The sequence below is a fragment of the Cyprinus carpio genome, chromosome B2, assembly GCF_018340385.1.
Source record: "Cyprinus carpio isolate SPL01 chromosome B2, ASM1834038v1, whole genome shotgun sequence".
In the NCBI taxonomy this organism is placed as follows: Eukaryota; Metazoa; Chordata; class Actinopteri; order Cypriniformes; family Cyprinidae; genus Cyprinus; species Cyprinus carpio.
In genome coordinates, this window is record NC_056598.1 from 18,144,944 (window position 1) to 18,158,825 (window position 13,882).

Below are 13,882 nucleotides of genomic sequence, written 5' to 3' on the forward strand. Positions count from 1 at the left end.
CAGCTGTGTCATTACGGGAATAAACCACCTTTTAGCATTTTTGAATATTAAAACAGAAACCAGTTTTTATTGTAATATTTCACAATATAAGCTATTTTTTTTTTTTGGAAAATACATTCAACCTAAGATATATATCAATATTAAAAAATCTTACAGACTCCAAGCTTTGAAACATATTATTTTATTGTGCCTATACAGTAATATTTTAAACAAGACAATTAAGGATTATTATGGATTATACAATTGAATCAATATACTATAGGCCTACATTTATTCAACAATTCTAAGTCACAAAATGATTAGAATTAGGTCCCAAGACACAAATAAACACCAGTTTAAAATCCTCTTAAAACGGTTTAAATAAGTATTTGAATCCTGCTCAATATAACATTCAATTAAAAAAGCGTAATTACTGCAGATAAACTCAATGTTTGTCTCAGACAGATAATAATTAATATCACTCAATAGAGTTAAATCCTATGATACTTCTTACAGATTAGCCACCAGAGGGAAGCACTTACCACTTCTGAGAGAATCGAGAACGTGTGCTCCTTCATCCATCAGGTCAAGATCAAACATTATATCAGGCTTATTTTGATAATCAGTAATAAAACTGACTCGAATCTTGATTTATTTATAATAATCAATCAAAAACGAGGATGATGATTACAACATAGCCTAAGCAGTAGGCAACATTACAGCATTACTGTAATGCAAATAACGACAGTGACAATAACAATAACAGTTCAATAAATATTTCAATCCTCATTCTCAAAAATAATCGTCAGATTGCTTAATGTAATTATCAGAAATAATTATTTAGGATAATTAGGATGTCTGTGGATTTATTTCATGACAGTTACATTTTGGTGATGTAAAATCACCCCTTCTGACCCCCAGCACTAGCAGCTGTGTGAGGAACTAGTAAACTGTGTCAATAAGAGGCGTTGGGTTCTGGTGTAGCCGACTACACACAGTAGATTTTCAGAAATATTCTCATGCACAACTCAATGTGCAGTGTTTTCATTAAAGCTCCGCCCCGGAACAACTCCGCGATGACAAGTAGGACCGTGTGTAACTCGTTTTCTTTAAATAAGGTCACATCTTAAGGATCTTTTTACATTGCTACATACATTGTCATTCGGTTATGTGTTTTTTAGAACAACTAACAAGAAACGAACGAGTTTGTGTTCTGTTCATCTCTCTACGCCCTGCACATTTGGCGGGAACGGCGCATGAATATCTAGAGTAAGGGAGGGGAAAAACAATCCGTAGTATTAAAACCCGCGGGAGCAGCTGTTCGAAATCTTGCAGTAAATGACAAGCAGCCGCTCGGGTGCTGCAGTCGCAGAAGTGCGCAGGTTGAGCGGCGCGACCCACTCCCACTTTGGATTTACTTTCACCTGATAGTTCACATACACTGACATCTCACCATACTGTCAGCTTTCATTCAGTTTCACCACAGCTACGGTAAGTCTTTCTGAATGATGATTTATTCTCACTTTTGGGCGTTTTTAATCTATTTATTTGTGTAAACAAATTTTTGGCCAACTTTTGTTCTGTAAACCTCTTGGACCATAAAATCAAGACTATAGTCTTAGATATTTTTCAAGTTTACATAAGTGTTCTGTATTATTTAATACGTGTCACATTCAGTAAGTTGATGAGTTTGTAAGACAACTCTCCTGCACTGAAGTTTAGACTTAAGATGAATAACTAGTTGTGCAACATTTAAAGGGCGGTTTTGATCGATAATGTATTCACAGGCATCCACCATGCCGCTGAATTCAAGTATGGCGAGTAAAAATTACGATTACGACTACGACTCCTACCAGCCCTATTTCTATTTCGACAACGAGGATGAGGACTTTTATAACCACCAGCACGGACAGACCCCGGCGCCCAATGAGGATATATGGAAGAAATTTGAACTGCTCCCCACTCCGCCGCTCTCCCCGAGCCGGCGTCCCTCGCTGTCAGACCCCTTCCCCTCCACGGCCGACCAGCTGGAAATGGTTTCGGAGTTTCTCGGGGACGACGTGGTCAACCACAGCTTTATTTGCGACGCGGACTACTCCCAGTCTTTTCTGAAGTCGATTATCATTCAGGACTGTATGTGGAGCGGTTTCTCCGCCGCGGCTAAGCTGGAGAAGGTGGTGTCGGAGAGATTAGCGTCGCTCCAGGCGGCGAGGAAAGAGTCTTCCAGGAGCGACTCTGTGGACAGCTGTCGGTCCAGCCCTAACGTCAGCTACCTTCAGGACATGAGCACCCCTGCCTCACAGTGCATTGACCCGTCAGTGGTGTTCCCTTTCCCGCTGACTGACAGCTCAAAGCCGTGTAAACCATCATTCACACCGGCTTCCACAACACTGCCACTGGATACTCCACCAAACAGTGGGAGCAGCAGTGACAGCGATTCCGGTGAGTAACGGTCAGCTTTTTAATGCTGATTAAAACGAAGTGTGCCTTACACTTTTAGAATTAGATTTATAAGCTGCAATTATTGCTGCTTATATTTTTTACAATGTAAGAATTTGTGGTGGTTAAAGCGTTGATACTAGATTGTAGCGTCAATTGCGTAAAGAGACGCCCCCGCCCACTGCAAGTTATTTTACGCAAAGTTGTCTAGACTAGAATGAATAAGCAGAACGGCAAATTGACATTTGTTTGCTTGTTAACCCAAACAGACGACGAAGAAGAGGAGGAAATCGACGTTGTCACTGTGGAAAAGAGAAAGTCCGTGAGAAAGCCTGACGCAAACGCAACGCATCAAAGCCCTGTCGTCCTCAAGCGGTGTCACGTTAATATTCACCAACACAATTACGCTGCGCAGCCATCCACGCGGAGCGAGCAGCCTGCGGTCAAGCGGATTAAATTCGAGAGCCACATCCGGGTGTTAAAACAAATGAACAACAACCGTAAATGCGCGAGTCCCAGAACGTCGGACTCTGAGGATAACGACAAACGCAGGACTCATAACGTGCTCGAGCGGCAGCGGCGGAACGAGCTCAAGCTCAGTTTCTTCGCGCTGAGAGACGTGATTCCTGACGTGGCGAACAACGAGAAAGCTGCCAAAGTGGTGATCCTCAAGAAGGCCACGGAGTGCATAGAGACCATGCAAGAAGATGAACAAAAACTGATCTCACTTAAGGAGAAATTAAGGAGGAAATGTGAACATTTGAAACAGAGACTTGAGCAGCTAAGCAGTTCTTAAGTTGCTTGGACTTAATTTATGGACTGAACCTGTTTTAAGCATCCTTGTATGGTTATGTCAAGCCAATACAAGGTCTCGAGGGTGTGGCAAGTAGTGATATATCTGACATTGATTTATACAATTACACTGCCTCAATTTGAACTCAATGGAGGTTAGATTTATTTGTATTTAATTTTATTTTTTAGTAATGAAATGGTCTGCGGTTTCCTTTACTGTTGGCCTTAACTTAATGTTTTGTTTTTGTAAGTTTTGTACATATTGCACATATGTATTCAAGATGTTGTTGATTTCTGAATCATAAAATGCATTTCTCTATAAAACTGTGTTTTTTGGCTAATCCTGTATTGTGGACTCATTACTTTTGCTTATTTCAGTCTCATGATGACTTCAAAGCCTTCAATTAGGTAATCCATTGAGAAGATACAGTCACGCACACATTTGATGTTTAATGGATTTGGCATATTTTTCAGTGTATGACACTCTGTTTTACATAACTTACCTTGGCAAGGCAATCATCTGTTTGTAACTTTAGGATGACTAATGCTTGTATCAGAATTGCATTTTCTATTTACAAGCATCAAAGCCATTGCCTTACATAAAACTACTTATGCTGAATCATACATCTACATATTGATTTCATGTCACTGACTGTTCATGATCTTGGCTACACTGATTTGAGTAAGTGACGTTTACAGTGGGTTCAGTTTTTGTTAACTGCATGTTCTACAAGAAAATAAAGGTGGGTGCATCTAATTCTGAGAGTACCTAATGAGAGTAATTGGCATTTAATTTTCTTAGAAGAGCTCAGACGCACCTGCTGCCAAAAAATGGCACCTTCCCTTCAGTGGAGCGGTTTTGGAGACCATACTGGAACAGGGAATCTCAGGTTTTTTTCCTGACCTTCAATATTTAAGTATTTAAGGGTTCGACAGATGGCATAAATACTCCTTTTCATACCCAGTTTTCACTTTTTTTCACCCATCATTTTATCTGATATAATTTTTTTTGTCCTGCTAACTGGATGTCAGAAGATTAACTAAACTACTGGATGGATGAGGACAAAATCCCAGACTAAATATGTGCTGTGTGCCTTTTTTGCACACATGCTTAAACCTTATCTGTTCACACTTTAGTACTCTATGGTACATGATTAAAAAAAACAAAAAACATTAAAACATGCTCCAGTTTGTCAGGCATCCTCAAGTGAACCACTTACACCTGTGGAGCGTAAACATTCAGAGGTAAATACTGTCATGTAATTTGATGGTTTGCCTAATCAGACATGCAAGGGTGTATTCTCATCACAATCATTTCTAGCAAATTCATTATGATTGTTGTGATTTTTTTATGGAAGGTAAGTGTCTTTATGACCATCCTTGGACCCATGTAGATGAAAACTCAAAGAATGAAGAGTCCTGAATAAGTGACATCTTCAAAAGACAGCGTCTGCTTGTCATTTAGGGTAAAAGTTTTAGTGTCAAACACTATGACATTTACAGTTACTGTAAGGATGATAGTGAATCTAAACAGACTATATAGGATAAAATTACGAGTCAGAAGTTAATTTGTTATTGTTTTGTGGAGTAATAGATGAAGCTGTCGCGCGGTGACGTCAAGCCCTGATCTGACTCTATGCAAAGCGCCCCACGACGCGCGTGCAGCTGAGCACATGGAGGAGAGAGGACGTACACTTAGCAGCCTGGCTAATGTAGCCTGTGGGTCGCAAAATATTGGCTTATGAAGAACATTTCAGATCTGGAAAGTGGACTGACTTGCCTAAGGCGTCCTACATGGTAAGATTCTTATCCATTGTTGCGTTTAAGGTGTATCCAGTTGTTGTGAAACAAAATCTTAGCTTTAGCTAAACAGTTTGCTCATGTTTTGTGCCACAGGTGCTGCAGGGATTTAATTCCGTTTCATAAACAATAGTCAATATCGATTTGAATGGGGAACTCGAAACACTTTTATTGTAAACCGTTATTAATTTTATTCTTAAGAATTGTATTATTGTACCTTCATTTGGGTGATGGACTTTGCACGTTTATGAGCAGTGATTTGTTGTTGTGACTCGTCAGAGCTTTTCCTCCTGATTTAATTCCACATAATATTGACATTTGCAGTTTTCTGTTAACTTTTTATGTAGGCATGACATTAGTGTGACTGTTATTGATGCAGTTTTTGTGTTACCTATAGAAAACATTAATTTGATGACAACTTTAAAGACTTTGTATAGAGTTTGTCTAACTTGGTTGTCTAGAAATGGTTCTAAAAGATGCTACTATGATGTTTTTTCTTTTTTTTTTGTAAAGGGGAATATTTTTTTAAGATTTTAATGTTTTATTGTGTAATATAGGTTTTTTTCTTTTATGTGCGTATTTCATAAATTACAGTTATTTTTGTCAGCAAGCAGATCCATTGATACATTTTAAAGTATGATGCATTAAATGTGTTTACCAGAAAAGGGTCACACAAATTAAGGTCAAGTTTGTAGATTTATTCTGTCTTAATTTGAAGGTCTTGTCATTGTCACTATGTAAGCAGTGCCTGTCTTCCCTCAGTACAGTGTGTTGACGGAGTTCATAAATTATTTTCTAAGGCACTCAGTCTATCATTGGAGTTAGGACTACCCTATAAGAGATTTATGATCTGGAGGCCGGTGGTGGACAGTCATGAGGAGGTTCCCTCTACCATTATATGATGTCAAATAAAGTCACACAGTCTTGATGGTCCTATCAAGCATGGAATCCTGTAGAAAAATGAATGGGAGAAAGTATAATCCTACATATGCAAATAATACAGTGACTGTAGGACTGTATGTGTTTCTTTCTTTTTAGTCCATGCGGTAAAAGTCAATAGGGTGCTGTGTTGTTTCGAACCCCATTATCTTTCATTGGGACAAAAGCATTTGAAGCATTTTTCAAAGTATCTTTTTTTGGTTTTCTGCAGAAGAAAGTCATACAAGGTCAAGAGGGTGATGTACAGAAAATGACAGAATTTTTATTTTGGTGTCAGCCTTCCCTTCCAGTTGTCCTGTTGTGTCCCTGAAGGACTGCTGACACTTCCAAACGTGCATCTCATCACTAATGCAGGAGCATTGTGCAGATCTGTAAATTAAAAGGAACATACTTGCCTGTACAAAGCTGTTCCATACCTTCAACGTGTCCCTTGAGAGCAGACCAGAATCAATCAGATAGCTTAGATTTCAGTCTGTTACTTTGCGGTTGAATGGCCACTATGATTAAGTGGTCCATGCTTGGGTCCCCTTTTCAGTGCAACTGAAATTTTCAGTTTAGGATCATCTGTGTTGACCTGAGGTCTGGTGGGTGACCATATTTACAGGGAATATGGCACATCACCCTCAAGACAGTTGACATATAATTTGTCTCTCATATAAACTCTATACTGCTGACTTCATTATTCATTGGTCATGAAGCATGGATTGAGATGCACCTGGGGAGATGTAGCAGCTGGTGGAGCATACAGAAATGATTGCTGCAGCAACATGGCTGAATTAGTTTTGATTAGATGAGCGCGAATGTTGAACTGGATGCCCTGGATGACACTTTGTTGAAGTTAATGATCCAGATACAGAGCTGGCTGGTTTTTCTCCCATATGGGAACACAAGTTAGTGTTTGGTTAAGGCATCACTTTTCTGATCCCATTATATAGCTTCATTTATGGGTTTTCAGAAGTTGAATGGGCGTTATTGTGATATAGAGGTTTGCATAAGCTGAAGCCCAAATCTGGTCTGGAAATGACCAGTATTGAGTATTCCAGACTAAAAAGTATTTAAATATTTGTAAATATTATTTAAGAGCCAAATGGCTTTTATTAGATGACAAAATACAGAATGATTAAGTAAATATAGTTTGCTATATTTAGTTCCCTTTTGATACTGTCACTCTAGTGACAATCCTGTACTTCTGCCATTACTGTTTTGTACAGTAAGAATTTTTGCCAAACCATAGCCAGAAATATTGCTGTGAAATATTTACTTATTGGATATTTTAGTGAATAATTTAATTTTGAATGCCATTTATTACAGCAGAATAGTTATGAATATGTATTTTTAACTAAAAGTAACAGTTTCTAGTTCCTTTAGAATCAGACATAAACGAGAATTAATTCACCATTCAGGGAGAGTGTTCAGTTAAAGTCTTTTCTGACTCACTAAAAAGAACCATTTCACTTGCAGTATGGAAGCCTGTATGGTCAAATATCAATGCCAAACCCAAATTATCAGTATGTGTAAAAACAGTATGTGAACAGTAATATGTCTGAATTCACAGTATTGATAACACAGTCGACAGAAAGTCCCCAGGTGATCTATTTCTGGCAAATTATATTCTGAAATATCATCTGATGGACACTTTACAATACCACAAGGCCACTGGAGAGGATTTGTGAATGGCTGTGAAGCAACTGACGCTAGTAGGTCAAATGACAATGACAACATGATGAATGTAGTGCGTCAGGCTTAAATTCACAATACACACATTCTTACTATATAGAACATACTTCTTTACATACAAAGTAAAAGAAGTATCCACTCAGAGAGTATTCTAGACACAGCCTCATTTTTTTTATTTCCGCCCTCAGTGATTAAAACCAGAAACGCTGTGATTCTAACAGGCGCAGTTTTACAATGCTTTGCTTTGAATTGTAGATGTATGCACAAAATGTTTTTCATTAAATGTTAAAGATTAATATGCTTTATCCTTTTGCATCAATTGCGAAACTCAGCATAATTCATTTAAAGAATGGTTCAACCTCATATTTTATCAGAGAGCAGACATCTATTGTTACATCATAATAGAAACATTCTGTTCATCTGTAGTGAAAGTCAGACTGCGGTTAGGATGGTCACTCAACCACTGCCTGAACTCATGTTCTCTTTCATTTACATAACCAGACCCTGTGTATTTGTCTCAGTAACAAAGGCCAGAAAAATCTTTATTTAAACTCTGTGCCCCTGCGTAGTGACTGAGTTGTAATTGCCGGTTGAGGTCTGTTCATTTTTGGCTCTTAGCACTGAGCATTTAAATACTGAGTGTGAGGCCGACATAGTGCTAATGTCACTGAGTCTCATCCTGTCCTTCTCTCACAGGGGGTCATCCGGGGCACTGGAAGCCTCCCAAATACTGAGAGAAGAAGCTCTGCTCTCTCTCTCTGTGATATTGCAGCATGCAGTGGCTCCTTAGGGATTGAAATGAAACTTAATCTTCAGTAGCAGTTTCCATAAGAGGCAGCGATATTTAGCCAAGTGCTCAGCTGTTATGTGTTATGTTACGTGGTTTGTAAAAGATGTCCGAGACCGGAGTTATCCTATCCTATTGCTCTCGCTCACCTATCACCTAGTTCTGTGGATCTCAACTGGTTGGTCATGACCCAAAATTGGGTCACAGATCTCAAAATTGGTCACAAATCAGTGTTAACAGAGAAACAAAATTCAGCTAAAATGTGATGTCATATTTGCTCCACAAAAATACCAAATGGATTTGGAAATATAATATTTGTTTCCTTACAGGTAGCGATGCACCGATTGCAGTTTTCTTGGCCAATTCCGATTTCCGATTTTTTGTTAGTGTGATCTGGCGATACCGATTTTTGCAGATTCAGATTTTATTTCTAAGAACTATAATTGACAGCATATACAAATAAAAATCTACTTTTCTTCAACGCAAAGTTTTATTTTCATAAAAAAAACATAAAATTGCAAACAACAGCACAAATAAATGCAATAAAATAAAGAGAGCTATGAAACTAAGTTTTTCAGGTTAAGTCAGTTTTTATTCAGGTAAGAAATACTACAGAAATTAAAGTAATCAAATGTAAGATCCAAGATGGCGACACAGTTAGACGCAGCGGCTACTCCGGGTCCCAAAAACGGTGTTTTTATGTCTGTTAGTCTCGTTTCCTCGTCTTCAAACAGTCTGACCTTATCGCAAAACCATCAGACAAACACTCGGAAACACATCTATGATCGACAGAGCCTTTTGCAAATCGGCAGTGTGTACAAACAACAGCTTTCCCCGGAGACTACTGAGAAGCTAAGAGGACTCTGTCTGCTGCTGAAGCCGAACCCCAAGACAACGACCTTGCCTACTGACGCTACCCGCACAATACGGCGATGCCGGCGGTGTGAGAGGGGACAGAAGCGTGGCAAGTGTGGAGGCACATGAGCTAGGCTAAGGGCTAACCCCACTAGACCAGGGATTCCATCACTCATGCTCTTAAACGTTCGCTCTCTGGAAAATAAACTGGACTTAATTCAACTCATGGACTTGCCTGCTATCGAGCGGACAGAGACAAAGAACTGTCTGGTAAGGCTCGCGGGGGTGGTTTATGTGTGTACCTCAACAAAGAGTGGTGTAATAATGCTGTGGTAGTGACAAAACACTGTTCATCGCTGGTGGAGTTTATGTTTGTGAAGTGTCGACCGTTCTATCTGCCACGGGAGATCACTGCCATTGTTATTGTTGCAGTTTACAACCCCCCTGTATGCTAACGGCATCAGCAAACAACAAACAAATAACCCTGACGGCTTTTTCATAATAGCCAGTGACTTCAACCATGCAAACCTAAAGACAGTTTTGCCAAAGTTCTACCAACATGTGAACTTTGCAACAAGGGGAAAAAAACACACTGGACTATGTTTACACAACAGAAAAGAGCGTGTACAAGGCTGTACCCCGCCCCCACCTCGGGTACTTGACCACATCTCTGTTGTGCTAATTCCAGCATACAGACCACTTCTGAAACTCGCCAAACTGGTTCAAATTCATCACAGTTTGGCCAGATGATGCTCAAAACTACAGGGCTGCTTTCAGTGCACAGACTGGAACATGTTTAAAGAGGCAGCCACCTACGACAACCTCACAGACCTGCAGGAGTAACTGTGATTGCTTATATCAAAAAGTGCATTGATGATGTTACAATCACCAAGACCATCACCATACGTGCAAACCAGAAGCCATGGATGACAGCAGAGGTTCGTGGGCTGCTAAAGACCAGAGACGAAGCATTCAGATCAGGAGATAAAGCAGCCCTCAAAACAGCAAGAGCCAATCTGTCCTGTGGCATCAAAATGTAAAACGGTCATATGCTCATAAAATCAACAATCACTTCATAGACAGCAGAGACACGGAGCCTGTGGCAAGCCATTCAGACCATCACAGACTACAAGCCCCTGCCACAGGCCTGTGATGACGACACATCCCTCCCGGATGCACTCAACTACAATGACGCATCTGCACAAAAACTGCCCATACCTCCCAACGACCAGGTGCTCTGTCTGTCTCCAGCCGACGTAAGGAAGACCCTATCTAGGATTAACCCACGCAATGCTGCGGGTCCTGACGACATACCTGGCCGTGTACTGAAAGACTGTGCTGCAGATGTCTTAACAGATATCTTGAATACTTCGCTGAGCCAGGCAGTCGTCCCCACATCTCAAATCCACAACCATCATACCGGTACCAAAAAAAATCACCTGTATCCTGTCTAAATGACTACTGTCCCATAGCGCTGACTCCAATCATGATGAAGTGCTTTGAGAGGTTAGTCATGCACAACATCAAAACCAGCCTCCCCAACACACTCGATCCGCTCCAGTTTGCATACCGTCCAAACCGCTCTACAGACGATGCAATTTCCACCACCCTTCTCCCTGGCTCTTACCCACCTAGAAAATAAAGACTCCTATGTCAGAATGCTGTTCATCGACTTCAGCTTAGCATTCAACACAATAATCCCACTACAGCTCATTAATAAACTAAACCTGCTGGGCCTTAACAATTCCCTCTGTAATTGGATCCTGAACTTTCTAACTGGAAGACCTCAGTCAGTCCGTGTTGGCCACAACACCTCGAGCACTACCACACTGAGCACAGGTGCCCCACAAGGCTGTGTGCTCAGCCCACTGCTCTTCACGCTGCTGACTCACGACTGCACTGCCAAGTTCAGCTCCAACCACATCAAGTTTGTGGATGACACAACTGTGATAAAGGAGGTTGTGATCGACCTCAGGAGAATCTTCGTTGACCACCCCCCACTGACCATCGACAGCTCGACTGTGGAGAGAGTCAGCAGCACTAAATTCCTAGAGGTGAACATCACAGAGGATCTCACCTGGACCACCAACACCATGTCACTCTCAAAGAAGGCACAACAGCGCCTAACCTTTCTCCGCCGGCTGAAAAGAGCAAGTCTCCCTCCACCCATCTTCACCACATTCTACAGAGGAACCATAGAGAGCATCCTGACCAGCTGAATCACTGTCTGGTATGGGAACTGTAGTGCAGCAGACTGCAAAACCCTCCTACGGACAGTGAACACAGCTGCAAAGATCATCGGTGCCCTTCTCCCCCGAATCCTGGACATTTTCCTTACATGATGCTCCAGCAAAACCAACAGAATCGTGAAGGACCCCACCCATCCCTCCCACAGTCTCTTCCAGCTCCTACCATCAGGAAGACGGTACCGGAGCATCAGAGCCCGCTCCGCCAGACTGCTCAACTGCTTTATTCCCCCACGCTGTGCGAGCCCTGAACTCAAATCACCCTGCCCTCCTCTGAAACCCCCACACAAACCCTCTACCTCTTGAAACATGGACCATCTCCCCTCCTCCACCCCCAAACACTATTTAACATTCCAAAACTGACTGTGTTTAACTACATACTCACCAAGACAGGCATTTTGATATAATTTTGTATGTATTTGAACATTTTAGCGCAGTTAGCCACTCATTTTGGTATTTGTGGCTCACAAGCTGTTTGAGACTGGGCGCGGCTTGTGCACACCACTAATATAGATCAGTGGTGGTGCGCACGCTTTTGGTGTAAGCGAGAAACCTGCGGGAATGATTAAAGTAATGCACAGTACAAGCACTATTTAACCGGTGCAAATGAGAGGTATGTGAGAGAGAAGGGATTGTCGGAGAGAAGAGAGCGTGAATGCGCGGCTGACATTATTGCCTGTGCCGCTGTTAACAAAATGGATCGGCTCGAAATTGGAAAGTGAGACTGATGAGGAAAATCGGCCGATTCCAATCCCTGGCTGATCGATCGGTGCATCTCTACTTACAGGTTTCCCAAAAACTCCTATGAACTCTTTTGCGTCACCCATATCATTCAGACAAAGAGTTCTGCTCATGACCTATGACTTGCTTGCTTACGGTTGTCTTTGCACAGTAAACCAAGATAGAAGGAAGCATTACACATCCGACCTTTTAGTTATTGTTGTAAATTTTTTACACTCACATCAATACATTGCCCTGCCATAAACGTGATGGCTGTATTGAATTTTAGCTTCTTGTCAAAATGTAGGTGATCAAACCAGCTCTTGATGTTAATGCTGAAGCATTCCTTGAAGGCAGGAAGTGATCAGATGGCACATATTTTATCTCCCAGCCTTTTTACGAGCATTTTATGGATCAGATAACAATTCCTAGAGTCCAGGTTTGTTCGTCATGGCTGACTGAAGCAATAGCTGTGGTGAAGAGAGCGGCCTTCCCTTTCATGTTATGGGGATGAGTTGTTGAGGACTCAATGACTTGTTTTCTTCCGCACAAGCTCTTCGTGTCCCCAGGGAGGCTTGAATTGCTCTGGCCGGCCCATGTAAAAGAGAAGAGATAGCCGGCCATCTGGAGAACATGATACAATCACCAGTAGTTCTTGCCATTTAAAGTGCTCCATCATCCCCCCACTAGCACATCATCTTCCTTGGCCTTAACGCATGTTAAATGTTATGTTAGCCATCAGCTGTCATATATTTTATGTTGTCTTGTTTTCTTTTGTTCATTTATACCTGCATGGCTATTATAAACCACACTCGAATGTATAACGAGAGAGCTCAGTAACATGTCCTTTGTGGGTTGTGTGTATGTCGGTGTGTATGTTTGAGTGTTGTGGTGTGCTTGTGTTTGAGTGTGTTAGAGTATCATGTTCTCCTGCACACACACTGATGTGTAGACATATCGCAGCCAAACGCAATGAATTATTCAACTGGGCTCATAATGTGTGCTGATTGGATGATGCAAACAGAAGCCACATAACAAATGTGAAATTTTATATATAAAAAAAAAATCAATTTCTATATATAATATAAGCTCACTCATTGTTCTCAAATAACATCTGGAGGAATAGGAGGAACCAGTAAATGATACAGAGGAAATATGCTAAAGATTACAGCTTACAAATTTGTAGTGTTTTTTTAACACTAAAAAGTGTTATTTTAGTATAAATATACTATTGTAATTTTTATCCATGTTTTTATTATTTTTACATTTAATTTTAGTTTGTTTTGGCAATTTTGTTGTTTTCATTTCGTAATTTTTTTATTTTATTTTTGTCATTAATTAAAAAAATATATATATTTCAGTTAAAGAAAATGTTTTTTTAAACATTTTTTGTTAATGACAGCATTAACATTGTACAGTTACATTGCCAATATTGTCTGATGCAAAATTAAAAAATTCTAATAATGGCTGATAACTGATCTAGTACCAATATATTTTGCAACCCTTAAATGTTTTGGTATTGAGCTTGAAGTAGTTTTACACTTACATTCACATCCTGAGAAGTGTGCTAAATTGGGATGAATGTCTCCTGACTTGATTTACCTAAATGTCCTGTGGTGGAGGCTGAGTGAGTGTTAGTTTAACTGGC

General features: G+C 40.5%; 1 protein-coding gene across 1 annotated transcript; it reads left to right on the forward strand.

The window, feature by feature from the left end:
* The first annotated feature begins 1,123 nt into the window (after positions 1-1,123).
* LOC109104004 (transcriptional regulator Myc-B) lies at positions 1,124-3,551 on the forward strand. The gene is made up of 3 exons (XM_042718474.1): positions 1,124-1,470; positions 1,767-2,421; positions 2,688-3,551. The coding sequence occupies exons 2-3, from the start codon at positions 1,776-1,778 to the stop codon at positions 3,212-3,214; spliced, it is 1,173 nt and encodes a 390-aa protein (XP_042574408.1). The 5' UTR covers positions 1,124-1,470; positions 1,767-1,775; the 3' UTR covers positions 3,215-3,551.
* The last annotated feature ends 10,331 nt before the right edge of the window (positions 3,552-13,882 follow it).